Consider the following 27891-nt stretch of genomic DNA (forward strand, 5'->3'; position numbering starts at 1 on the left):
AAATACTTTATAAAACTCTTCAAGGCACAGGCTTTGTTAAATGCACTTAGCAAAACTTAAAATGCTAGTAAAAATAAATGTAAAAGAAAGCATCCAGTGCTGATTTTTACTTCAGTATGCTATTACAATCTATATTGCATATGCAGACAGAATTTAGTGAATTTAGAAAGGCATGTTACTGACTTTTCAGACCGTAGTAGCTACACTGCTTAGGAAGCATTAAGTTCCATAAACATAAAAAACGAATGTACTTAGGGGAACGTAAAATTGGCTGTATGAAGCTTAATGTCTAAATTCTCGATCCTTAGGTAATAGAGCTTGTAAATTGCAACAGCGTTCCTGCCTACCAAATATTCTCCAGAATTTTGATAAAAGTGGTATGGGCCCTTTTTGTTTAAATGGTTGCTTCTGACATGTCCTCTCTTAGGCTCTCTGGGTTCCAAAACTTACAATTTGTACTTCTCATTTCCCTGCACCCTTTACATGCAATACAAACTTGGGAAGCCTGCTCATATATTTCCTTCTTCCTTTAAGATAGAATGGCACAGGGAAAATCCACATTGTGCATACAGCTATTAAAATAAGAGGGCAAGACAATATGTTTGTAGATTGAACAGTGGGCTACAATGTTAGTAAGGCTTTGACTCTAAAGGGGAAAATCAGTTTCCCTTTTATTGCACAGGTTTGATTTATAAGGTGGCTAAGTGGATGCTCCAAGCCCAAATATGCAGAACTTTGAGAAAGGTTTTAATTATGCTTCATTAGAAGCTGATTGTGTAAGCTCTGTATTGGGTTCTTGCAGTGGATTACCTTCATCTATATTTATAAAAGAAAGTCCCTCCCCGTAAAATCAATGTGCAGGCCAAACCGCTGGACCTAGAGACACCAGATTTGGAGAGAGCACTCCTACTGTGGCGTAGGTGCTCGCTAAGATGGGGTTTTTAGACCCTGAGTGGGTCAGAAGGGGGAAAATGTGCTCCCCCCACTGATTCCTTTGCGGCTGCCAGGCAGCTGCCTCTCTGCACCCCCCACTCTCTGACTGGTCAGCTGCAGAGCTCAGTGTTCTGAGGTAAAAAACCCCAAGAGTTACAGGGGACTGCAGAGTGCTAGTGACAGTTGAGGAAATCAGGAGTGGCCAACAGCCACCTTTGAGGTGAAGCAAAGCTGCTGACCTAGCCTCTCTGATGGCTGCCAACACACTCCCCCCACCTCTGACACCTAAACAGGTGATTGTCTGTCAGGTGCAGCCCCACCTCCACAGTGGCTTCTAATACTCCTCCCCCGCCCCTCCTACACTGGACAGGCAGCTGCCTTTCAGGTGTAGGAGAGGAGGTGGGATGGCTTCCAACATACTTCCCCCACCACCTACACCTAACAGGCGGTTGTCTGTCAGGTGCAGCAGCGGTTGCAGGGTGCTTAAAGCCATGAGGGAGCCTGCCCCAGCAGTAATGCCTTAGCGATCCTGCCTGCTCTGCCCCCACAATGACTTCTAATACTCCTCCCCCCTCCCTATCCTACACTGGACAGGCATCTTCCTGTCAGGTGTAGGAGAGGAGGTGGGATGCTTACAACTGCCGGGGAGGTTTGCTCCTGGGCCAGCCTCCCCAATGCCTTTAAATACAATCTCCCCCAACACCAGACAGACTGGTGTCTGTCAGGTGCAGGGCCAGGGTATGAATGTTTATGGGAAGATAGTAAAGGACATTTCTAGGAGCCATTTCAATGCGTGCCTCCCTCATGAACCTGAAGAAATGTCCACCACATTACCACTCCCTCACACCAACTCCCCCTCACACCTCTCACCTCTTACTGCCCCCAAGAAAGCTCCTGGCAAACATAAGCCAGATACACCAACGCTATAAGGAGGAGGCAACTTAGGAATGCAGCAAAGACACTTGCACATAGCACTCCTGGAGTGCACTGAGCTGCACAGGCCAAGTACCAGCAAGATCACCCTGAGGTGCTCAGAACAACACAGTTTCCATATGAGCAAAACAATCCAGGAACACAAGTAGAGAGGCCATCACTTCCGTGGAAGGTAGCAAGAGTTGACTTAACAGATGACTGCTTCTTAAATGGACAGTTCTATGTGGCCTGCTCCAGAGTGAGCTCATCAAGCAGCCTGGTGATCCTAGCACCTGAGGGCAGAACCACCAATGTGGTCTAGAAAGAGGTCCTTCAGTAGAAAGGGAAAAAGTAGTATGTCTCACTTTATTTCTTACACTACAATCTTCTCTGTTAAAATTCCTACCACAAATGTCACATTTCAAATTTCACATCATCAGTATTATAACTGGATTTACGGAACTTAAATACTGTAGCGAAGCACGGGTAGCAGGCTAGTGTCTGTAATAAATATAAGCTTGGCTAGAATGGACATGCCACTGATGGAAGCAGATTTTTCCCTGCTTTCCCCCTTACTTAGCAACCTCCTATGACTCTCCTAAAGGCATTGCCAAGGATAACGGAATCTTTGCGGACAAAAAGCTGTTCAGGTTGGGGAAGTGGTCCAGTGTTGAGCACTGGAGTGAGACCTGCCCTCCTTCATCATCAACCAACCTATTAATAATTATGCCACCAATAGGCCTGTTATGTCTGCAGAGCCGGCCCGAGACAAGGCTGCAGGTTGCAGATGCCAACCTCCCGGTGGGGTATGGAGACCACCCCACCTGGAACCCAGCGGCAGGGGGGCTGGGCGCTCGGTCGGCAGCAGTGGCAGCAGCTCCAGCGGCAGGTAAGGAGCGCTGCCAAGAGGGGGTAAAGGGCCACGTGGTCCCAAGGCGCGCCGAGGCGGAAAGCTGGCTGGCTGAGGCGCTGGCAGGAAGAAAGTGCCGCGGCACCGGCGGCACAGCCCCAGGTTTGTGCTTTTGGGGGGGGGATGTGTGAATCAGCCAGCCAGCCCTCCACCTCGATGCGCCCTGGGACTACGCGGCCCTTTATCCCCTCTTGGCAGCGCTCCTTACCTGCTGCTGGAGCTGCTGCCGCTGCCACCAACCGAGTGTCCGCGGTGGGAGGAGGTAGGTGGGCAAGGGGGTAAAGGGCTGTGTGGTCCCGGGGTGCACCGAGGCAGAGAGCTGGCTGGCTGAGGCACCGGCAGAAAGAAAGTGGGCTGGGGCTCGCGCATGCCGGCCAGCCAGTTAGCAGCAGGGTGCGCTTACCTCAAGTCCTGCCTGGCGGCGCCTGCAGCAGCTCCTGCAGCCTTGGCTCCCCTGGCAGGTGGCGGCAAGCACGGCCTGGCACGGGCGCCCCTCTTTATGTGCCCGCTCTGCCGGCGCCTCTCCCTGCCGGCCATGGGTAAGGAGAAGTCGCCGGAGAGGGGCCGGGTGGGCGGGACGTGGAGGGGAGCCTTGGGGATCTCCAGATCGGTGCTGACTTTTGGCGGGGGGGAGGCGAACTTCAGCGCCCCCATCCAGGGCCCACCGCCCCATCCAGGGCCTCCTGGCTCTAGGCAAGTGCCTAGTTGGCCTAGCGGGGGAGCCGGCCCTGTCTGTCTGTAAGTCCTGGATCCAGGCAAATGTTTTCATGGTCACAAGGACTTTTGCCTGTGCAGCCTGTTCTCCCTTCTACAGCATCCGTATTTCTGGAGGAAAAGGGACCCATCAGGAGCAAGGTTTCGGGGAACATTTTAGGCTGCTGTGGGAAGCAGAGTGGAAACTTTGCTTCTGGTCTTCTGTAAGAAGGTTTTGCACTCCTGATCCAGCCCTCCATGTACTTGCTGCTTTCTTTTGTCTGGTATACAGGCACTTGAATTTATAGGGGTAAGGTGCTCTTTGTTAGCTTGTACTTTGTTAGGGGAAAACAGCAGAACCTCCCAAGAGGCTGAGCTCCTGATTGGCCCTGCAATCCTTTGTTGGCTCGTAACCTGTGACCTAGCAGTGTGTAGCTACTGGGCTTCGTTTAGATTTCATTCAGTTATTTTTAATAATTTTATTTTTGTCAAACTACTATTTTGGGCCTCTGCTTCTGTCATTCCCACAGGCCTGCAACTCTGAAAAAACTGAATCCAATTAGTTATTAAAATAATGAGACCGTAGAATTTAAATGGTGAAACTCATTCTTTTGATCAACATTTGCTTTCATTTTCATGACACTGCATCATTTCCCTTGGTGTTTTTCTGCTTCCTGGTACATACAGGGAAAAAAAACCTGTTTGTTTGTTGTATAATATACTCATATTTAGAGGTGAAATGGAAAAAAAAATACCTTCATCTAGGAATGAACGGTTAAACTTTTTTAAAAAAAATGTTTCCATATAATGTTATTGATAATGGTTTTGGTTTGAGCACATTGATGATTTAGGTCTGGTTTGCATTTTTTACACAATTTATACAACATGTTTTATATATAATGCAAGTCACTTTTATATGTAATAAGGGACTGGATCCAGCTGTAATTTCCATTGACAGAAGGGATTCCTTTCAGCAGAATGGGACTTCTTTGCCTCTCCCATCCTGCTTTAAAAATGCTGGCTCCTGGAGGGGGGAACAGGGTACGCTAAGGAACGGCATGAGGGGCAAATCAGAGGACTGTAGTGGGAGGTGGGGGTTGGCAAAAATTGTCCCTCCTTTCTATTAGCATAAATGGAACCAAAATGAAGGTGCAGAGATTACATTCACACAAAGGAAGAAAAACGGGATCAAAATGAACATTCTGGAATCAAATCAGCAAATTTGTGTAATTCAGCAGCATCCCTAACCCCAATGTCCATGAACAAAGTTTGAGTCTAGTTGCACCTTTAAGACCAACAAAGTTTTATTCAAGGTATAAGATTTCGTATGCACATACACTTCGAGGTTGAAGGAAACTGGGGATCCTGTGCAATGTTCCCTCTAAGCTGTGGAGTCTTGTGAGCACAAATTCTACTTTGTGAGCTACTGGCATTAAAGTTGTGAGCGAGCAATTTGGCTACTGCATAAGTTAGTTTGCTCTGGAGCCATCCTTCCTGAGCTCAGACAGAAATGTGTGAGCCAGAGGCTAAAAAACTGTGAGCTAGCTCACACTGACTCAGCTTAGAGGGAACACTGATCCTGTGTAGCATTCCAAGGACCCATCAAAAACAGTAGGGAATTCTTTGCAAACAGAGTCCACATTAGATTGGCAGATTTGTTGGACCCCCATAACGTGGATGCCCAGTGCATCAAACCAATCGAGTCCCAGGAGACTGGCATTATGCCCTTCTGCTACTATAAGTTTCAGTGTATCAAAGAAGTTCTTCTAGTGGACTGTGAATTTAGCTATCCCTGCAACGGGAATGCACTGTCTCTGGAAATCGACTAAGTGGAAGTCACAAGGCTCGAGCTGTCGTTTATTCCATCTGGGGAATAGCTGGTGTAGAGTTTGCATCGATAGTATAGTGAACGCTGACCTCGAGTTGACCTCCATTTCACAGGGGACATTGTTGAGGAGTACTGTCACCTTGATCTTGTTCTTTGTAGGTGCGTTCATGATACAGACAAATGGTAGAGGCATTTGGTTGTCGAGTGACAGCCGGCCAATGCAGGGGTGTAATTTGGCGATCGTCAATGTCTGCTAGGTGATGTTCTAGGCAAGTCTTGGTCTTAGAAGAGTGACAGACCCAGGTGAGGTGTCCAATCTTTCCGCAGTCATGAAACTAGGCCTCATGGAATCGACACGGTGCTCATGGTCACCTCCACAACTGGCGCATTGCGATCTGGGAATGGGTTGTTGACTGGAGCGCTTTTGTCTCTCGGTCTGTATTCAGTGGATGGGGTCTCCTTGCTGTCAGACTCTTCCAGACTCTCTTGATGCACCGGCTGCAACTCTCATGGGGCATTGGTGGAGTTCTGGACTGACGCATGTCTTTGGTTGGCTGCTCAACACCCTCCATGGCAACAGCTTCCTCGAACGCGGTTTGGAAGGTCTTTTTCGGCAAAAAGCCGCCATTGCAGCTTCTCATCCCAAAGGCTGCAGACTAGCCTGTCTCTGTCTGTCATTTAAGTCCATAAAATTGCACTGCCACACTGTCTTCTGAAGTGCCGTCACATACACAGCAATGGACTCGCCTTGGGCTTGGTTACATTTGTCTACAAGCAATTTCAGAAGGTTTAGGTGAGAAATGTTCACAAAGTTTAGTCTTTATTGTGGTGAAGTCAGTAACCTTGAGTTCACCTGGCGACACTAATGTCCGAGCCACGTCGAAGATTTGTTTTCCACAGACGCTTAGGAATTTCAGGAGCTCTTCATCAGCTATTTCAGAGATTTCAAGAGCAGTAGCATAGAATTCAAACTTGGAGACGTAGTTGTCCCAGTCCTCTGTTGTCGAATTGAACAGTTCGAAGTGGCCCTTGGCGGCTATTGTAATTCCGCACTGGAGCGGCAGGTGGCTGTGTTCTTCTAGCTGCTTCGGTGGGCCAAGGTGACAATTCCTTGCCTGCTGCAGTGATTAGCTCAGGTTCTGTGGGGCTGCCTACCCACAAGATCCCATCCTTGTCGCCAGTGTTATATACTGAGATCGAAGCAGCATTTGAACAAGTGATTTCTTTATTCAGCTTAGAACACACAACAACAACACTCATAGAACGATCCAACTTTATACATTTTGAATTAGCAAGGCCACACCCAATGGGATTTGTTCCTGCCAAAGGTCAGGGTCTTTCTGGATTGGTCTGTCACGCTAGAGCGACCAATCTGACTGCAGACTTTAGAATCCTAAGAGTCTATGGAGCTTGTGTCTGAAGCTCCAGCTAGTTTATTTAGGCAATACAATAAGCAAATACATAACAATTGTGTACTCTGTCCTTTCTTTCACTAGCTATTAGACATTTTGCAGAAAACACCCAATAATACGTTTAGTTAGACATGCTCAATGCTATCAACTGAAGTTAAACATTAACAGTACAATTGTATGCAATGTTATTCTGTTCTAAGCCTGTTGATGCATAGGATTGCAATGTAAGTCACACTGATTTGAATGGGAAACTTAAGCAGACCTTTACCATTAAAAACCATGGGGCATTTAATGTATTTTACTTTGTCTGCAACTCCCATAATCATTTTCTTTGGAGGCCTTGTGTTCCTTAACATTTAGTCTTTTAATGCCCTTCACTTCTAAATAGTTACTCCGTGCTACAAACAGCTGAAACAATAAACTAGATCCTAAAACAGCACTGGGAGAAGATAGAGCACTAAAGGGATAGATTTCATTAAGGTTATGCAATGTCAGTAGCAGTTATGGGACTCCCAGACTTAATGAAGTATGTTCCTCATCCTATTTATTCCCCCTTACATAGCAGCATAGTTCACTTGACCTCATGGTTATTTTAGGACATTTGCATACTGGGGCTATTTAGAAAGGGTGTTTCATTTCTAGCCAACTAGGAACATTTCATTTCCTATCCTTTGGACTGAATGAAACATAAATGCATGTAAAATGTAGCAGTGAACATTGAGTGGAGAAAGTGGGAACCAATGATTTTCACACTTAGAGTTTCAGGTTGCACCAAGTTTGCACCAAGACTTTCAGGTTCACACACATACACACATACATGTACCATATACACATGAAATCTGCTTTATACTATCCTGAATGCATACAACAGCCCCATATATTCACTGAATGTGCAGCAAGGGAGAACAAGATCAAGCAAGCTGCAGGGGTAATACATGGAGGAAGGAGCCGCACAAACGCTCCCTCCCTGTGATGTTCTAAAACCAACATTGCTAATTACAGGGAAGGAGACTTCGGGCAGCCACTTCCTCCACGGAGTTGCTCCTGCCGATGACCAGGTCATTGAAAGCAAACTTCAAAGTGTGGATTAGATTATTTCACAAACTCTGCCCAACAAGCAGGAGTAACGATTCCCTGCAAAAAGGAGTGACAAAACCGGGTAAGAAAGCTATGAATGTGCCCTGAGAGAGCTTAAGAGGTGTCTGCTGTCTGAGAAGACGTTATCTCGTGTGGGCACTTGAGTTCAGGGATGCTGGGAACATTGATACCCATGGTTACCAGGCAAACTTACCTTGATTGAACTCCTTAGTTACACACAAGTGGAGCCTCTGATGGCAATTGCCTTGATGTTGCTGGTTCAATACCTGGCTTGTATACCAATCCAAGCAGCCTTAGAGCTATACAGTAACCACTTGTGCTACAGGGTAACAGCTCAATCACGTTTCTCCTGCCTTTGCTTTCAGCTGTTGTTCTGTGCAAGACCTCTGGGTCATTGGGTTGTTAAATAAATAATGTTTGGCTTTCAGGTGCTAATGAGCATGCCAGGGACTTTGTGTTGCAACAAGCCCTGATATGCATTCCTTTCACTAATTTTCAAACTAAAAAAGAAAAAAAAAGTTTTTAATGGATGGTGAGAGGATGGAGGACGAACTGCACAGCCTCATGGGAGTTATAGTCTGAGGGTGTGCATAGTGTCCATTAATGGGTAATGAGTTATGCTACCATATTCTCAGTGCCATCTAAAAGCAGATGCCATTGTAAAGTACAAATAACACTAAAGAAGTAAGTTGCAACATAAAATGTAAAACAAGTTAGTTTGTTGATGATGGTACCACCATGTGGTGGTGGGGCACTGAGAGAGCAACCTGCCTCATTCAAGGTGTTTTGATGTGGACTAGCTGCCTCCCCAAAATGAGCGATAATTGAACATTCTTAATTGAGCACTCAATTGTATTTACTGGCTTTTTGGCACTGTCCAGTCTTTCTCTACTCCTTACTGAAATCTCTGTTGTTGGGAGGAAAGCTGATCCATAGAACCTTTGAGAAGGCAAGATCTATGTTCATACACCAGAACAATATAAGCTCTGCTATGACAGTATTTTCTTTTGGACCCCAGAATGAGAGGGTCCTGCTGCCCCCCAATTAGTAGACAACAGTGGAAACCATTTCTTCATGGTAAAATATGACATTTGGCAGACATTTTTCACATTTGTTTCAGGTTTTTAGAATGTAATAGGGGCACGTATATTGATATTATACATGTTTCCTTGGAGAATTCCACCTCATTCTAGAACAAATTAAGAAACATTCCTTCTTCATTAAAATATTGTATCTAGAAACTGTTCCTCAGTTAACAATTAGAAAATTGCATACATTAAAAACTTTAAAAGTTGCTTTAATTAAGGAGCATACTCAGTATTTATTTTTTTTAAAAAAAATAAACTACACTTCAGGCATGTAGTTGAAAAGTGTTTTTATGTTGGTTATTTGTAGATACCTCAAATCAGCTATGCATCTACAGCTCCAGAGTTAAGTGACAACACCAGGTATGACTTCTTTTCTCGTGTGGTGCCACCTGACTCCTATCAAGCCCAAGCCATGGTTGATATTGTGACAGCCCTGGAATGGAACTATGTGTCAACACTAGCATCAGAAGGGAACTATGGGGAAAGTGGTGTGGAAGCATTCACACAGATCTCGAGGGAAACTGGTAAGTGGGTACCATTTTTGTTTGTGGTTGGTGAACTCTAAGCATCACTTAGTTCTGGTTGTCTGATCGGTGTGGAATAATTAGTGCCTTTGAAGATCCGCTGTGCAATGTCCTTTCTTTGTGGGAAGCTGAATATGTTATGGATACCTTTGTTGTGTATCGGTGTATCTTCTTTCAGAACTGAAAACTATGATAAGCTTCCTGCACCTGTTTGGGAAAGAAAAGGGTGTGTGTGAATCTTTGTTTTTTAAAAAAATCAAGCTTGACAAATGATCTATAGTTACTACCAGTCCCTGCAACTTTTATAACCCCAGTGTAACAGAAAGATGGAAAAATGTTAATGAATTTTGAACTTGAGATTGCTGTTATCAGTATAGAGGTTTCTGAAGAATGTGTACATTTCTGATAATGTGCAGTTGCCACTGAGATTACACAGTTCAGTTGTGAACGTGAGCAATGATACTACACTGAATGTATAGACTGGTTAAGTTTGGGCATTAATAGAGAAGTCCAACCAAATGGTCACACAAAAATTGCATCAGGGTGGTGATCAGAATTCTAGGTGTTATAACAAGTGTTTCCCACAGTGGTTCACTGAGTGTTTGATCTTGCATTTTCCCCTTACTTGACTAATTTCTGGCACATTCTAGCCGCTAATTTTAGAATTCAGTGTACTACATAAACAACAAAAAAGTCATTAGTATCAGGGTTTTTTTTAGTGTTGCTTTGATCTTGATCTATCCTCTTCTCATTAGCATAGTTCCATTTTTTTGCCTAGAAAAATTTGTCATCTTGAACAAAAGATTTTTCAGTCTCCATGAAATGATGGAAAGAGAGTAGTGAGGGGGTGCTCATAAATGTTACAGCTCAGTTCTAACCCTCGGGTGAGGGAGATGGCTATGTAGCAACACTGTTCTAGTCATTATTCTGTGCTTGCTTGTCAGAGAGAAGAAAGGCCAAAAAAAGCAGCGGAGTGCATAGCAGCTCAATAGTGACACTGCTGACACCCACCGATTATGGTGTAGCATTCTGATGATGCCCCCATGTCAACTATATAGTGAAGGCACCAATGCATGGAGATGCTGGTGTGCTTCCCTGATGTCCCATCCAAAACACAGAACAAAGATGACACAAAGGCCACTCAGCATCTTCTGCTGTGTGGAGGACGATGACATGCTACGTAGGAGCCCTTGTAATGACTACTCTTCTGGGAGCTCTATAGCTGAGTGTCAGCAGGCACACAGGAAAGGAACCATTGCCATGCTAGAGGTATCACCCTTACACTTCCACAGTTCACTTGGCAGAGAACCCCCTCCCCTCTGAAAGCTCATGACACTACACATATGCCACATGGCGGAGGCACATTGGCATGGCATTTGCAGGGTGCTCTGCTGGTATTAATCCCTCCATGTGCTGTCATGGGGCTTAGTTACCATCCTAAATGGGTTGCTGATTGTTTTTAGGATTGTGCTGTTAACCTGCTAAGTGACACCTCGATGAAACTTCCACTAAAGAGAAAACAACAGAGTCTTGTGGCACCTTAAAAACCAATCAATGTATTTAAGGTGTAAGCTTTCCTGAGCTGGAGCTCACAGGCCAAAACAAATTAGTTATTCTTTAAGGCACTGCAAGACTCTGTCTTGGCTGCAGCAGCTAACACATTTATCCCTCCATGACTTGAGAATTGTTCAATATGTATGTAAACCCTCCACAGAATCTGAATTGAGAAAAAAAAATCTTCGATTTACTTGACCACATTTATCCCAGCCATCCTTTGTAGTGGTCAGGGCAGCATGAAAAGAGATTCAATTTTTTAAAATCACAACAGACCTGTGAAGAAGAGCCAGCAAGGGTGGTGGTGGGGAACGGGATTCCTCTCACCCTCTGAGTCTCCTGGGTCCCCACTTGTATCCCCCTACGTCCACTGAAGTCAATGATATAACACTTCTTGGGATGGCACTGCAAGTGAACTTTATGGCTGAGGGTGAATTTGACCTCTGGCCTTTTTGTTCAAAGTCCATTGTTCTATCCATTTTCCTAGTGAACTTCTACTGAAGTTCAGTAGAAACACCTTTTTTAAAGAAAAAAAATGACATTTGTAATTCCTTCTGTGGTAAATTCTTGCTAAGCTCTTTTCATCTATGAATGCCATTAAAAAAAATAAGTATTCCCTGATTTTTTGGTTTTAAATCACACATACCTTTTCTGTATCAAGACTACCCCCCAGGTTATGTAAACGATATTAATACACAAATGTATATACTGGAACATGTGTTGCACATCAGAGCTCCTAGGCACTGACTCCTTCCACTGAGCGCACACTTCAAGGCATTCTTCACCTGTCAACCCGGGTAGGCTATGTAGGGGTCATCTTAATGGGTGCAAATGATGGATCAATAACTTGAGCAAAGATGGCATTACTAAACAACACAGGAGTTGTGAGGCTACTGGATGTTAGGCTCACCACCTGAAAATGTTTCTCTGGTCTCTTAACAGTTGCATAATTTGTATATGTAGATTAATACAGATTTAGAAAACAGCTCTCTCATCAGTATTGCCAATCTCCACTAAAGAACATACTCTTTGGGGTACTTTTTAGCAAATCACGCCATTAAAAAGTTCTGTGGTTTTTAGAAAGATATTAGACTGAATCTAGTATCATCACTTGGTATTAAACAGAATAAGAAGAGAGTCAGGTGTTGGTGTGATAGCTTTTAAAAACCTATTCAGCTATCTTTTAGTTAGTGTAATTTGAACCTTTCAGAATTGTGCAAATGCATTGTCCTTTTGGCTTGTCATTTTGCTTAAGTATGCAAAGGAGACATGAATAGACTCTCTACAGAAATGCTGAATAATGAAAAGGTCAGCCCAGTACTACAATAACATGTCACAGGTTTGCACTAGATGTCAACAAAGATCACATGTAGTACACAATCCAGATGAATATTAATACTGTTTCAAACAAAGGTTGTAAAAAGAAATGGGAAACTACTAATTTTAACATGTTAGAAAGTGAAGTTCCGTCTCAAGATAAAATATTAGAAGCATATGCTGGAACAGTGTTCCTCAGACTCTAACAATCGAAAGAGACCAATTATGATTAAAAATTTCCATGGACTCCCAGGCCTTTGCTTTCGACCTCCTTCAGTGATGCCCATGCCAGACAACTGCTTTTCAGAGTTCACATGGAAAGTCACACATGCCCCATGGGGGCTTTCTCTTGCCTCCTCAGAACAACACAGTGGGTGCGTTCAGACGGGGCGTTTCAGCCGGCATAAACTGCACTGGTTCCAACCATTGCTGTTTATGCCGAATGAAACGCGATCACACTTACCTCCTGTCTGCGGAGCCCATCGCTGTATGCCCGTTCACACACACAGCGGGCGTCGGCGGTTTGGTTTTTTTAACTCAGTTTGAGCATGCGCATAGGCAGCCATCCACAGAATGGCGATTTTCGCGCATGCGCAAAACACCCTGTCCCGAAAAGCATGCCCTGAAGAGAGGACTTACCTTTAAAGTTTAAAAGGTAAACTGGCCTCCCTGAGGTCCCGGACTCCTCTAAAACGTTAAACTAAGGACCTTTTCTTTTAAAAAAAAAAACGCTGGGGCAAAGCTTCGCCCAAGCGCATATCGCCAACCTAAAAAAAAAAAAAGGCGGGCGAAAATCGGAAGCCTCGGGTTTCCGAATGGAAGTGGCCCTACAACGGTGGAGAGCGATCAGACGGGGGGGGGGGGAAGAAATTACACCTTTTCCACGAAGAATCCAACCGCTTGGGGACCTAGTGGCAGAATACAACGGTTTAAAGCTCTTTGCAACGGTTAGGAAGCCAGATGTTCACCGTGTGAATGCCGGTAAGTACACCGATTCCAAATGGCACCTATACTGTTGCAAATGCCCCATCTGAACGCACCCAGTGGGACTCCTATTAACTACCTGTGGAAAGCAAGTTTAAGTAAAATGCGTTGTCTGAATATGGCCTGCAGGGTTAGATAGCTGATCCATAGGACTTTTTTTTGAGCTTCAGTATAGCATTGCGGTGTAATCACCCTGTTTCCAGGTGTTTCCTCTCTTCAATATGCTGTTTGCCAGATCTGAGCCAACCTCGGCTGGGAGGGCAGGGTATAAATTTGATAAATAAATAAATATTTTAGTCCATTTTTTCTACAAAGAACACATTCCAAGTATGGTAGGGTGTCATCTATAAGTAATGGTGTGCTTTTTACTGCAAAGGTCCCACCCACATCTGCACCATTTTCCCAGCAGTTTTTCAAGCTAAACTACAGGTGCGCTCTTTTTGAGGGCTAAACAAACACACACAAACAAAAAACCAAGTAATTGATATAGCACTATAACAACAGTTTGTCACTTACCTATTTCAAACGTTAATAGAACTGCTATAGCAAGCACAAGTATGAAGAGAAGTACAAAAAAGGGGTCGTATGTTGCATTGGCAGCCCTGATGACCATGCCCATAAAAGCCAATGTAGAATAACTGCGGGCACAAGTGGGAGGAAAAAGAAAAAAGATGGTGGAAAGTGCACAGAAAATTCCTATATACAGAAGCTGTGTTGCTAATGTGTATGGCTTTGCATTCACAGCAGTGATAAAAGCACTGAGGAGAATCCTCATCATGTGGAAACAGCCCAGGTCTTTATATAGTTTGTTCCTACTTTGGGGGAGGGTATATATCTTTTAAGTTTTTTTTATGAGAGCAGTGTGGTGTAGTGAGATCTATGTTCATACCCTTTGGTTAGCTTAAAAACCCTGCTGGTGACCCTAAATCATGTGTCAGTGTCACCTATCTCACAGGGTTCTTGTGAGGATAAAGGAGGGACACAGACCACCCCAAGCTCCTTGATTGGATCTAAGCCCCCAGGGCAGGCCCAAGAATTTTGGCAGGAGAAGGAGGAGGAGAGATAGGATTTATACCCTGCCCTTCACTACCCGATGGAGTCTCAGAGTGGCTTACAATCCCTTTCCCTTCCCCTCCCCACAACAGACACCCTTTGAGGTAGGTGGAGCTGAGAGAGCTCTCTTAGAACTGCCCTTGAGAGAACAGCTCTGAGAGAACAGTGACTGACCCAAGGTCACACCAGCAGCTGCATGTGGGGCGGTGGGGAATCACACCCAGTTGTCCCAGATTAGAGTCCACGTTCCTAACCACTACACCAAACTGGCTTTCTAAAGAAATCTGTCTATCCCACATTTATCCCACCTGTCCTTCAAGGAGCTCAGGGTGGTATTCATGATTTCTCCCCTCCATTCTGACCTCATAGCAACCCCCCAAGATAGGGGTTATAACTGGCATTGCCACTGGATGGGGCTGCTTCCAATGAAGTAATAGGCATTCCCACCTAAAGGTTTTAGATGTGTGAGGGCCAAAGTCAACTCTTACGTAACTGCACCACTAGTTCCCAGGGACCAGTCAGCACATCTCCTGCCTAGTGCTGTGAGTTAATCCAGAAAGCTAGGTGAGGGCAATCTCCCTTGAGTTTCTGCTTTTTATAAGAAGGGGAAGCTGGTCTCTTTCCTACTCCAGGGTGCTTACATAGGCTGCATGGATCCCCAAGTTTTGAGAAACACTATGCTAGGGTGTTAACTATTACTAGATTAGCTAGGCTGGAGGAATAGCCTGTATACCCTCTTCTTGTTTTTATTTTTGTCAACAGAGGAACTACTATAAATTTATAATGCACAAGGAAATGTTGATTTGGTGCAGTCATTTTGAAGGATCACATTTTTGTCAACCCCCCTTTGGATTGTCTCACACACAGTACTTTTCACTATTTCCTTTTCCATCCATGTAGCAAAATATTTGTCAATCAAGGCTTTTCCTTCTCTAATCTTCCTGCTACTTCACACATGTGCGTCCCATTGAAGCAGAGCTCCTGAACTGCAACCAGGAAAGGAACAGTGGTTGGCCTTTCATTTCTCAAAGCCTGGCAGCTGAGAATGATTAAACAAAATCTCTCTAGGGCACCAGCTTTTTGCTTGGTTTGGTTATTGCAGCATTCTTATTACTGAATCCAATCTGTCCCCTTAATAGGATGTGGACTGCTGGAGGACAGGTTTTATTCCTTCCAGTGGCCAGTCAAGCATCAACATGCGTCTGGATAGGAAGGAGCTGCCTCTTATGACAGGCAGTTAAAGGAGAGAATAAAAATGACAAAGCAGAACACTCAAGCTTATTATGAAGGGAAAACATTTAACACCTTTTGAACTCTATAGCTCTCTGTTCATAATACTGAGAAACTGAATCTTCTGCCATTGTGAGGGGGTCTGATTCAAAGGGTTGACTGAAGGACTGAAAAGCATAGGAAAGATGTTTTCTTCTGTTCTAGTTTGTTGCAAGAGTTTGACTGTTTGGAAACTGGAAGAGACGTTGATGGCTTGATTAGTCTGGGCTAGTCCAGGACATTACATACTGTATGGCATCCCTACAGTAGCCTCCTTCATCTGTCAGGGGAAGAAGAAGAGAAGAGATTGGATTTATATCCCGCCCTTCACTACCCAAAGGTGTCTCAGAGCGGCTTACAAACTACTTTCCCTTCCCCTCCCCACAACAGACACCCTGTGAGGTAGGTGGGGCTGAGAGAGCTCTTGACAGAAATTGCTCTTTTTTCAAGAACAGCTCTTGTCAGAACTATGGCTTGCCCAAGGTCACCCAGTCAGGTGCAAGTGGAGGAGTGGGGAATCAAACCCAGTTCTCCCAGATTAGAGTCCACACACTTAACCAGTACACCAAACAGGCTCCACCAAAGTGGAGAAGAACCTGCTAGGTGGGTAGGAGCAGCTGAATAAAATTCTGGCTGGATTTGTTCTCCTCTGCCTGGATAGGACCAGAGGCCTTCAGCTCTTACCCGGAGGGGTCATAGCCTAGAGCTGGATGGAATATCTGCTAGAAGAGAAAGAGAGAGAAGATGTGCTTGCACTCAGAAGCTTTTCCCCGACACCTCTCCTATTGTTTCTACTGTATTTATTTTAACTGTAAGCTGCTCCTTTTCTCAAACTTCCAGAAGTGTCTGCAGGCTCAACAAGGATGGGAACCTCAGTCTTAAGATGTCGAAGGGTTTGGAATACTAGAGACTGGAGAACTGTTTGGTTAGAGGACTGGAGTGTGAGAAGGAACTTGGAAGGAAGAAACATTTGACATGAGGAGTGAATGGAAAGCATATGTATTGCTTTGCTTTCTTCATTCCCTGAAGTCAGAAAGTTACAAAGGCAACTTTTCACAGGATCCCATTCCCTGTCAACAGTACAGTACTGGAGACTGTTATGAGGCCTTCTGTAATAAAACTGCTTATTTAGAAAATGTGTGGTTTGAGTAGAAGAGAAACGAGTAGTGTTAGTTTCTAGGGTTGCCAGCTCTGGGTTGGGAAGTACCTGGAGATTTTGGGGGTGGAGCCTGAGGAGGCTGGGGTTTGGGGAGGGGAGGGTATAGAAAAATTGCTTTCTGCTTTCTATATCCACATGCCTTCTCCTGTGATTACATTATGATACCATGCTGTGTCTTGTTTCCTGTTACAAGCCAAATGGTGAGGCCACATGGCCTCAATAGCCATGCCATAAACCCACATTCTTTCACACTTCCATGCCAAAAGCCAGACCTCATGGCTACACTTTCTGGCCCACATGCGACCAGTAATGTACACAATGAAGTAGCTGGAGTTTGGGTCAGTTGACTGCAGGCAGGCTCTCCAAACTTCCAGCCAATCCCACAGACCTGATGTTAGCAACCATGGCAACCAACAATTGGGCACACCCATGCCCACTCGCAATTGGCTGATGGCCACAGCCAATTTGTGAGTGGAATTGGACTATAATTGTTTGATCCCTATGGGAGTGATTCTCTTAGCTCTCCCTTCCTCCTCTTGTTGTTGTCTGTTTTATTGCACCTGGAAATGCTGTCTCTTGGAAGACAAAGAGTTGCTTTGTGAACTTGGAGCACATGGGTGTGCAAAGATGGGATTTCTCCTTAAAATCCCTTGGTACTTGGACTATCTTGGACTGATGAATATTTCTGACTTGGCAACTATGAATCATTAATGTTTAGTTAAGGCAAACAGCCCTAGCCTTTATTATTTTTTGTAATCTTTGGTAGTCTATGATAAATCCTGAATAAAAGATCCTGCTTATTGCTAAATTGTCTCTGACCTGGTACCTGAACTCCAAGGCTAAATCTGGCGGCTAACCCTGACCACATATGCTACCTTGGTAAATGTTTGCATCTCTGGAGTGAGTTGCTAATGTGTTCTGTCCCAGATGCCAACAAAGGGTTTGGAATCTCTCCCTTAGGAAAAGCAGGGACTAGTGAAAAGAGGTTCTGGTGGCAAAATTGTCTGGAAACCAGAGAGGGTATAGCCTACCTCTTGGTTTGTTGTTTAATGTACTGAAAAGTACAGGGTTCCCTCTCATCCCTGGACAGGCCTGGGTGGGCTAATCCTGTACAGGGAGAGACTTCAGTGGGGTATAATGCCATAGAGTCCACCTTCCAAAGGGGCTATTTTGTCCAGGTGAACTGATCTCTGTCACCTGGAGATCAGGTGTAATAGAGGGAGATCTCCAGCTACCATTGGAGGATGGCAAACCTATTAGTTTTGCTAGTCCTCCAAAATCAACAGCAGTTCCCCACTGACTGCAGAGACAGATTTTTCCCCCTCGAGCCTCATTTAAAACTGCCTGTTCCCCCCCCTCCCTCTGCACTGGTCTCAGTCCCTACTATCCTGGCAAGTTGGTGCAACATGCATTTTTAGCTGATCTCAATGCCCATTAATCAACATTCATTGCTTGTGGCAAAACCATTTAAAGCAGGGCAGCAAATTGCTTGCTACACCATGTTTTAATTTTGGCTTTTGTTCTGCATTTTCAGTTGATTATAACTAGTGGTGAGTGAAAATAAAGGGATGTCAAAACAGGGGGAATGAATTTTGTTATGTCTGGACACGTGCAATCTTCCACTCAGGCTTAACTGCTGTGGGTGCTAGTAGCCAGCATAAGGGGGCATGCCTGGACTTGTCTGGCAGGCCACCTAGATGGAGAGTGGGGAGGCATGTCTGGGCTTGTCTGGACAAGCTACCAAGTTGGAGCTTGAAGCTCCAGAACAAAGGCAAGAGGATCCTGGAACCTGCCTGTGGATTGGCCCCTGAGGACAGCCAGCCAATCTGGAGCTTGGAGGCCATTTGAACTCACCAATTGCATGTGGGCTGGGAGTGGCTTAGGTGTATATAGATAGGGCAGTTGCCCCATGTAAAGCATTCCTTTTGAGATGCAATAAACTGCTGCTTGTTGAAATCACTCTCCTTTCACCTCTGCCATGTTAAACCCACTATTTAACAGATTTTATGAACATTTTCATGCCATGTGTTGTTTCATTCCCGCCATTCAGGCTAAGATGGAAGGAACTTGTTCGCCTTAGTGAAGTCATCCTGTAATCAAATCTGACTGGCTACATGGCACTGTAATGTTAATATATTCACTACACAGGAGGGAGATCCCGTATGCCAAAATAGTGTTTCAGATAAAGGTCTGGGAGACCCAGGTTTGAATCATGTACTGAAGAAAGACTTTGAAGCAGCAGTTGTATGGAGAAAGAACCGTGGTGAACAAGCATGAAAAATGTGCAGAAAAATGGAGGGTAGCTTTTTTATGTGGAGTCTTTCACCCTTTTCCAAAACAACAACTGTGGCACTTAAAAAAATCGAACACAATAAAAATATAGAACAGTACTAATTATGACCTGCACATAACCATAGGGACTGGGCAGGCTAATTAAACATCCTTTGCAGTAAATAAGTAAATCTTAGTGCAGCTTCATCAAAATTACACTACAGATTTGGGCCATAGTATATTTTAAAATTCATGTTCTCTTTACTTTTAGGGTTGTGAATTTTTATGGGTAGGTTTTTCATTTTGTTATCTTCACAAATGAGAATATTCAGTGTGCAATTTTTTGACCTATTTCTTTGGCGAATGTAGATGCTAAGATATTAACTGCTATTCTTGTTAACAAACTCCAGAAGGTTGCCACAACTTTGGTACACATAGGCCGGGTAGGATTTATATGAGGTAGGTAAGGTTCTGATAATCTTAGGCCCCGTTCATACGAGCCCATTTGGGACGGGAGCGGGACGGAACAGGGGCGGAGCAAACGGACGCGATCCCACCTCAACATCTGGGGAGCGTGCCGTCTCCGTCCCTGATCCGGCCCAAATGGCGATACCCCGCTGCAAAAACGAACCACCTATCTAGGTGGTTGCAGCCGTCTGGAGCGCCCCAAGCCGGCCGTGGGATCGGCAGCGCGTCCTTGCGCCACCGCATCCCAGCCCCCGGCCGTACTGCGCATGCTCGGGCATGCGCAGTTCGGCAGCCTCCCCCTCCCATCGGGCTCGTCCTCCCCGGCATCTGCTCTTGCCGGGGAGAAGAGGCGCTGCGGCCAGGGGTGGGATCCCGCCGCAGCGTCTCAACGTTGGAGCGGCTCTATTAGCCGTGCTTTTGCCTCGTGGTTTCCCTGCCGTGTGGCAGGGGCCTTAGACTGGTTACTGATCTGATTGCTTTAAATAGCTGCAGATCTGATCAAGTTGCCATACTTGATGCTGAAAAAGCTTTTGACAAAGTGTATTGGAAATTTATCTTTGCTACAATGACTAAATTCATTTTCCCCCACAAATTCAGTTTTCCCCACAAGTTTTTGGTGTGGATTAGAATTCTTTATTCATATCCTCCACACCATTTCCTCTTGAGAGGGGTACCAGACAGGGTTGCCCTTTTTCTCCTTCTATTTTTAATTTATGTTTGAAACCTCTGGCTTGTGCCATTAGACAAAATAATAATATTCATCATTTTGTACATAAGTCTCTGGAATTTAAAATGAGTCTTTATGCAGATGATCTTTTATTATTTATTTTGGAACCTCCATCTTCCATTCCTGCATTATGAATTTGATTAATACCATTGGAGATTTGTCTGCATATTCAATTAATTAGGTAATTGCAGGTATATTTTGGAAATTTATGTGGGGTTCCTTACCATCTCGGTTTTCTTTAAAGAAGAAGCAACTTCCATTCAATGAAGGGTGGTATGGTTTCCTTGATCTTAGTTTATACCATCAAGCATACTTGTTAATGTACTAATTATTGGGATCGCTCCTGCAGTTGGACTGTCCATCATGGGCTCTTCTGGAGGCCTCTTGTTAAGAGTGAATCCCATTCCTCTTGCAGTTTCTACAATTAGAAAACAGTGGTGTATAATGGCATGACAATAAAAAAATTTGATCCATTTTCATTTTCTAAATTAACAGTATGGGCCAATCCAGATCTAAAAATTGTGGAAAATTTTTGTGGAAGGTTTGGACTAATAAGGGGATCATTATGAGGATGATTTTTGTCATTTTCTCAGCTGAGGTCTAGAAATGAGTTGACCCTTTCTTTAGAATGACAATTAGGGATGGGCACAAACCTCCCCATGGCCCTAAATTATTCATGAAAATTGGCCGGGTCGTGATTTGTGAACCAAGGTTCATGCCCATCCCTATCAAGGACCCTCCCATGACCCTCTGCATGGTTGTCAGGAGGTTCATGCAGCTTGGGGGGGGGGAAGCGAGAGGAATTGCTGAAATGGCTTGCATGGATTTCAGCTCCAACAGCGGGGCTGGTGCGCCCATCAGCTGTTAGGCTGAAATAGATGCAAGCCATTTTAGTGATTCCTCTCACTCCCCCCACTACAAAGCGGAGGGGGGAACGAAATGGAAGGATTTAATGGCTGGGAGGATCTACCCATCAGCTGTTAGGTTTAAATGGCTGCCATTTTGAAGCAGGGGAAAGAAAAATGGATGGGTAAGATGGTGAGAAACCCCGTATAAATTTCTGAAACAAAGTATCAATCTTATGAATATATCTGCAATTACCTAATTAATTGACATCTCCCCACAGGATCAGCTTCTTTGTGGGCTCTGTTGGGCAGTTTGGTTTGAACCAGGCTGCCCAGCAGAGCAGCTGATGCTGTGGGGAGAGTTCTGAGATGTTCCCTCCATCCTTTCTGCTGGCAGTGGCTCCATGTGGCCAGCAGAATGGAAGAGGGGATGATCTGTGTGTTCTTCCTTCCTTTTTTCTGTCGGTGGTGGCTCCAAGTGGCCAGTAGAGAGGAAGGGGATGGGAGATCTGAGATTGCATGATCAGTTGCTCTGTGGGCACTTCTGGGCAGTCTGGTTTAAAGGTGCTGCCCAAGAGAGCCCCAGGTGAGCCTGCGGGGATAGTTCTTTCTGCAGGATCAATTGCTTTGCTCCTGAACAGGGTGGCTTGTGAAGGTTCCCGTGGCCCCATGAACCACAAAACAAAATGAGCCTCTATTTTCCTGGTCCATGCCCATCCCTAATGGCAATACTTAATGTTACTACATTTTTTGGTAACTAAATATGGCCCTGCAGCATTAAGTGTCTCAGAAGCCCCTTTGCTCCTGGGAACTCTAATTGAATCAAGGCAGAAAATGAAACCTACAGTATTTGTTTATAAATATTTGATGTCAATTAACAAATATGATGTGCAGAGTCTTAGAAAGGAATAAGGAGTTAGATCGCCCTATTTTGCCAAAGCAAAGGGATATGGCCTTAAAGTCTATATGTACTCTCTCTATGGCTCTTAAATTGAAACTTATTCAGCAAAAAAAGTTATGTTTAGGAGGTACTGAACACTACAGAGACTCTTTAGTAAAGGACTGAGTAAAGTGCCTAATTTGCTGGCATAGTAATTTACAGGACATGTCCCTTAAACATATGCTTTGGGCGTGTCCAGTCATCCAGTTATTACCCATCAATTTTGTATTAGAATGTTCATTGGTTTTTGAGGACTTTTATGTACTTTTAAACTATCAACCTACCAATTGGAGGCTAACTGATGGGTAACAGAAATGGTCCTTACTACAGCTAAAAGACTCATATTACAATATTGGAAAGATAAAGCCCACCTCCAGTAAATCAGTGGCGTGAGGACCTTAGAACTATCATCATTTGAAGACGTGGCATATAGATGGCAATTGTGTATGGACTTACTTTTAGATATTTGGAAATGGTTTATAGAAAGTTGTGTGTAGATCAGCCACCACTGTTATCATTTTGTCTTGGCTTTATATATTGTTTTTCTTTTAAAAATATTACTAAGTTGTTGGATTTTAGGTTTCCCCCTCTGTTCTTTTTTTCTGTTTTTTTTTAAAAAAAGAAATAAAACAAACAAAAACAAATGACTGACAATTTGCATACTCATTTTGCTTTCTTAAAAATTACAAATCAGACTTCCTTTTTCTGGCAGTCAGTATGAGCAGCTCCTTTTAGCATTCACACCTTGACTTGCCCTGCATTCCCTGTGCTCCTTTTTTGCAAATAACCTTGTGCCAGACTAGATGTGATGGTGTCCTTGTTGCCACCGGAAGGATGTTGACACCATTTAAAAGTCATTTAGTAATTACACAAGGGCCTGTTCCTGATCCGGCCTGCAGCATGGCGGGCTGAGGTTCCTCTGTCCTCCAACCATGTCATATCAAGTGCTGAAATGGCTAGATCCCCCATGGATTTTTTGGCACATGAAAAGAGAAGGGAAGAAACAAGAGTGATTTGCTGCAGGCCAATAAGGGCCCATGCAACATTTTAAAATGACTTTAAAAAGGTGGCACCATCTGCCGTGAAGACACTGTCATGTCTACTTTGGCCCTGCGTCTTGCCCATTCTGGTCACCACTGAGCAGACAGATATATAGATTTGAAAATCTATTTTCCCACTTATCATCTTCTCCCAATCTCTGTGTTAGAAGGTGAATCAGCTTCTCAGTTTGCTCACACAAAAACAGTCACACCCAAGTGGAGCAAGATAATGCGTAGGGCTAGATTTGTGGTGGGGTTGAGAAGAGGCTGTTTCAAGGAATTTCATCTTCCTGTGAGCATGTGGGTAAAGTAAACAGTGAACCCTTCTGGAAGGGTTATAACACATACATTGCTTACCAGAAGAGTGAGTAGGGTTGCCAGGTCCATCTTCGTCCCCAGCGGGGGACTTTGGGGGGGGTGTTCCTGGAGGGGGTGGGGTGACCCCAACATGATGATGGGACGTCCTGGCTCCAAGCCCTGCCCCTGCTGGGATGGTTCTGCTGGCTACAGCTCCGGCGGGCCCCGTGTCCCCGATCTCCGAGCAGTCGGGCATGCGTGTCCCTTTCCCATTGCTTGCCTGCACTTAAAGGGTTCCCTTTAAATGCAGGCACCCGGAGAGCCCCGCTTGCCTGATCTCCAAGTGGCAGTGTTGCTCGGAGATTGGGTGTGGGGCCCCCAGCCACCCCTCTCCCTCCTCTCTCTCAAGCGAGGAGGGAGGGGGTGGCTGCCAGTGTTGGGGCTTGGGGGTGGGGCTTTGTGGGGTTGAACCCCCCAAAAGAGGGTAACTTCTATCAAACCGGTGTGTGTGTGTGTGTGTCTGGCAACCCAAAGAGTGAGCCTACTTGCACCTTTTAACATTATAACAACAATTCCCTCATTGGCAAAATGTATCTGCCCCTAAGACTGTAATGTGGCCTTGGTTTACTGTCTTCATAGTGAAAGTTGCGCTCCATGGGTGGAAATCCTTCTGCTTTCAGAAATGATCTGATGGAGCCAAACTAGGTTTGACAATTTACAGAGATCATCTCATCTGGAGAGAATGGCTGCTTTGGAGTGTAGACTCTATGGCATTATATCCTGCTGATGGCCCTTCCCTCCCCAGTCCCCACCCCAAATCTCCAGGAATTTCTCAACAGAAGGATAAAAATGACCTATGCCCTCAAACCTTTTATGCTCAGAAGTTATTTAATACTAGCTCTCACTAGGATGGCACCTGGAAATAAGACGTTATTTTCATGCATTCACACTTTTGCACTTATCTTGAAATATCCTTTTAGTCTAGTAGGTGAGTGATTGATAGGGTTGCCAGGTCCTCCTGGGCGGGGCTGCCTGCTTTAGGGGCCCCGATCTGCTGGCCCAGATCCAGCTGGTGGGGGAACCCCGCCCCCAAAGTGCCTGGATTGGGCCAATGTGCCTGGTGCAATAGCATAACCTGGAGGTGATGTCATCATGCTGGGCATGTCACTGGGGGGGTGCTCTAGCATTTGCCCTGAAAACTCTATGGTATCATAGAGGTTCTAGCCGAATGCTAGAGCATCCCACTGGCGACGTGTTTAGCGCAATGATGTCACTTCTGGGTGATGTCATTGTGGCGCGTGCGCAGCACACGTGCCAGAAGATCCTGGGAAAGGAGCTTCTCCCTCCTGCTGGCAAAGGGCAGGAACCTGGCAACCCTAGTGATTGACCCAAATACTCTTAAAGGCAGAACTTGTGCACATTTATATATCTATATATATGTATACACATACCCCTTGTGAAAACAGAAGGTACAACATGTACCTTGCTATCTTTTGTCTGAGGTGTTTGTTATTGTCACATTCAGGTGTAACCTATTCATTTACAAAGCTAATGATATTATTTCTCACTTCTACAAAGGGAAAAAATATTTAATGCAATGATTAAATTTACCCTATAAAAACTGAAGCTCAGGCCTGTTCAGAGTCATGGTGCTTTAGAAGTTACCTCTTGGCAGCAAGTGACAGTAGACCCGAATCTGAGGCTAGCCGTGGCTAGGCTAGGCAATCCTATTAGGGAACTGGCTCAGTGCAATCTATTCCACCAGCAGCAGCTAAAGGTCTCATTATAGATTACACAGTCCTCGTGTCTGCCTTATCCTTTGTGTGACTGCTCCTGGGCCTGCATCTGGCTTCCTGTTTTTAAGAACTGAATAATGACTGATGAAACATAAGTAATTCATGTTTTCCTGCAACTGAATGTCAATTGCAAAGGGGTAGCAGTGTCCGTCTGTTATAGCAAAATAAAACAAATGACCTGTGACAACTTAAAGACTGGTATTGAAATAAATGTTGTTAGACCTTAAGGTACTACTGGACATTTGTTTTATTTAACTGAATGTTAGCCAGTTGATAGTGCCATTTTAACTACTGCCTAATTATCAGTGGTTTATATGGTAATTAGAGACATTGATGGGACTCGTATGGAGTTTAATTGCCCTGACCTCGTTTCCGTGCCAGAGGTCTTACTTTTGGGACTCAAAATATCATCTTCAATAAAAAGAGTGGTATTTTTTACAAAATTTAAAGTTATGTGATCTCTATCTCTGTGTTCGATGCTAAACATGTGACTCCTTTGATTCTGGTTTGGCAAGTGATTCCTTATCAGTTTGTTGAAACAATAGAGAGAATAGCTTCCCTGCTCTTGTGATCCTCTTTTCGCAAGGATGGTGTGACTCCTCTGTTCTCTTCACCTATGGGGCCATAAAGGAGACAGGAGTTGACAAAGGATGGTGTAGTGAGGGCCTTACATACTCAAGACTTGTTTTATATCAAGTAAGAACACTATACAACTGTCGGTACCAGCAGTTCTATTTGGGTCCCAGCCATATTCCAGAACTGACAAACCTGGGTTGGGAAAATCCTGGAGATTTGGGGGAGGAGCTTGGCTGGGGATGGACGTCACTGGGTATTAATGCCATAGAGTACACCTTTCAAAGCAGACTTTTCCCCCAGGGAAAGTGATCTCTGTAGTCTGCAGATCAGTTATTATTCCAGGCAGGGGTCATTTTGTAGAAAAAGAGCTAGGGGAACTCATTAGCGTAACTCATTAGCATATGCCACACACCCTGACATCACCGGAAGTGTGTCATAAGGCCACACCCCCTGACATCACCGGAAGTGTGTCATAAGGCCACACCCCCCGCCCCCAACGGCCCCGGCCGCCGCTGACGGCCTTGGAGCTCCACTGCCGAGCCCCATGAGGGGCCCGGCGGTGGACCTGCAAGGCCAGCGGGAGTGCAAGGAAGCCCCACGAAGGCCCTCCCTGGCCCCAGGCAGGCAGGGGTGGGGAGAGGCAGGGAGGAATCAACTTACCCTCCCTCTTCTCCTGCCTCCTCCTGGCTGAATGAGGGCCGGAAGTAGGGTGGCCGGAAGCAGGGGGCGGGGCTTCATCATGTGCCCCACCCCCGTACCTCACTCGGGGGAAGTGCGATCCCCCACGATCCCCCCCGAAATGACCTCTGATTCCAGGAGTTATAATTCCCCCACCTGGAGGTTGTCAACTACAAGCTATAGTTTCCTTAAAAGGGACATAAGAACATAAGAGAAGCCAATGTTGGATCATGCCAATGGCCCATCCAATCCAACACTCTGTCACACAGTGGCCAAAAATACCAGGTGCCATCAGGAGGTCCAGCAGTGGGGCCAGGACACTAGGAGCCCTCCCACTGTTGCCCCCCCCCCCCAGCACCAAGAATACAGAGCATCACTTGCCCCAGACTGAGAGTTCCTGTCTATACCTTGTGGCTAATAGCCACTGATGGACCTCTGCTTCATATGTCTATCCAATTCCCTCTTGAAGCCGTCCATGCTTGTAGCCACCACCACCTCCTATGGCAGTGAATTCCATGTGTTAATCACTCTTTGGGTGAAGAAGTACTTCCTTTTATCTGTTCTAACCCGACTGCTCAGCAGTTTCATTGAGTGCCCACGAGTTCTTGTATTGTCAAAAAGGGAGAAAAGTACCTCTTTCTCAACCTGCTCTATCCCATGCATAATCTTACAAGCCTTGATCGTGTCACCCGTCAGCCGTCATTTCTCCAAGCTAAAGAGCCCCAAGCGCTTTAACCTTTCTTCATAGGGAAAGTATTCCAACCCTTTTATCATTCGAGTTGCCCTTTTCTGCACTTTTTCCAAAGCTATAATATCCTTTTAAAGGTGTGGTGACCAGAACTGTACACAGTATTCCAAAAGAGGTCACACCATTGATTGACAATGGCCTGGTAAACCAATTACTGCTCATATGCCTTTCCAAGCTACCAAAAGGCCAGGATTTCAGGCTGCAGGGTCTTCCTCTGCAGGGATTTAACTGTTAGAGCCTCATAACTAAAGGTCAGTTTTCCCCATCAGGTTCAAGGAGGTACAGTCATCTCAGTAGCAGCAACTGAGGCACGGTCTAAAAGCCAAGCTATACTAGGGTTGCCAGCCCCTCTGTCCAAGCAGGGATCCTCCTGCTTTTGCGGGCTACACCCTGCCACCGACCAACTGGCCAGCAGGGGGAAACCCCACCCGCAAATGTCCCTGAACGTGACATGATGACATAACCCAGAATGACATCATCACATCACTGATGCCACACAGGAACACTCTAGTTTTGGGGCAAAACTCTGTGGTAAATTTGGGCTCAAACCACAGAGTTTTGCTCAAAAACTAGAACGTTGCTGCATGATACCACCGACATGTGCACGGCAGATCCCGGCAAGGCTCAAAGATCCCCCGCCATGAAGAAGGTAGGACCCAGCAACTCTAAAGCTCTATACAACAGTGGAATATCTTTTTTAAAAAATTAACTAAATGCAGTTGTGGTGGGTGATGCTTATTTGCTTGGGAACAGACCAAAGGAGTGGATTAA

The 27891-nt window shown here is 45.1% G+C and overlaps 1 protein-coding gene across 1 annotated transcript in view; it reads left to right on the top strand.

Annotated features, from left to right (window-relative positions):
• Nucleotides 1-27891, top strand: part of GRM8 (glutamate receptor, metabotropic 8) — a gene marked incomplete at its 3' end in the record, with an annotated part of 420665 nt that overhangs the window by 160374 nt on the left and 232400 nt on the right. The window contains exon 2 of the mRNA XM_015409512.1: nucleotides 9182-9398. Within this exon, the coding sequence (XP_015264998.1) occupies nucleotides 9182-9398 (217 nt within the window). The remainder of the gene's footprint in view (nucleotides 1-9181; nucleotides 9399-27891) is intronic.

This window comes from Gekko japonicus, unplaced genomic scaffold, assembly GCF_001447785.1.
Source record: "Gekko japonicus isolate JY-2015 unplaced genomic scaffold, Gekko_japonicus_V1.1 scaffold1090, whole genome shotgun sequence".
In the NCBI taxonomy this organism is placed as follows: domain Eukaryota; kingdom Metazoa; phylum Chordata; class Lepidosauria; order Squamata; family Gekkonidae; genus Gekko; species Gekko japonicus.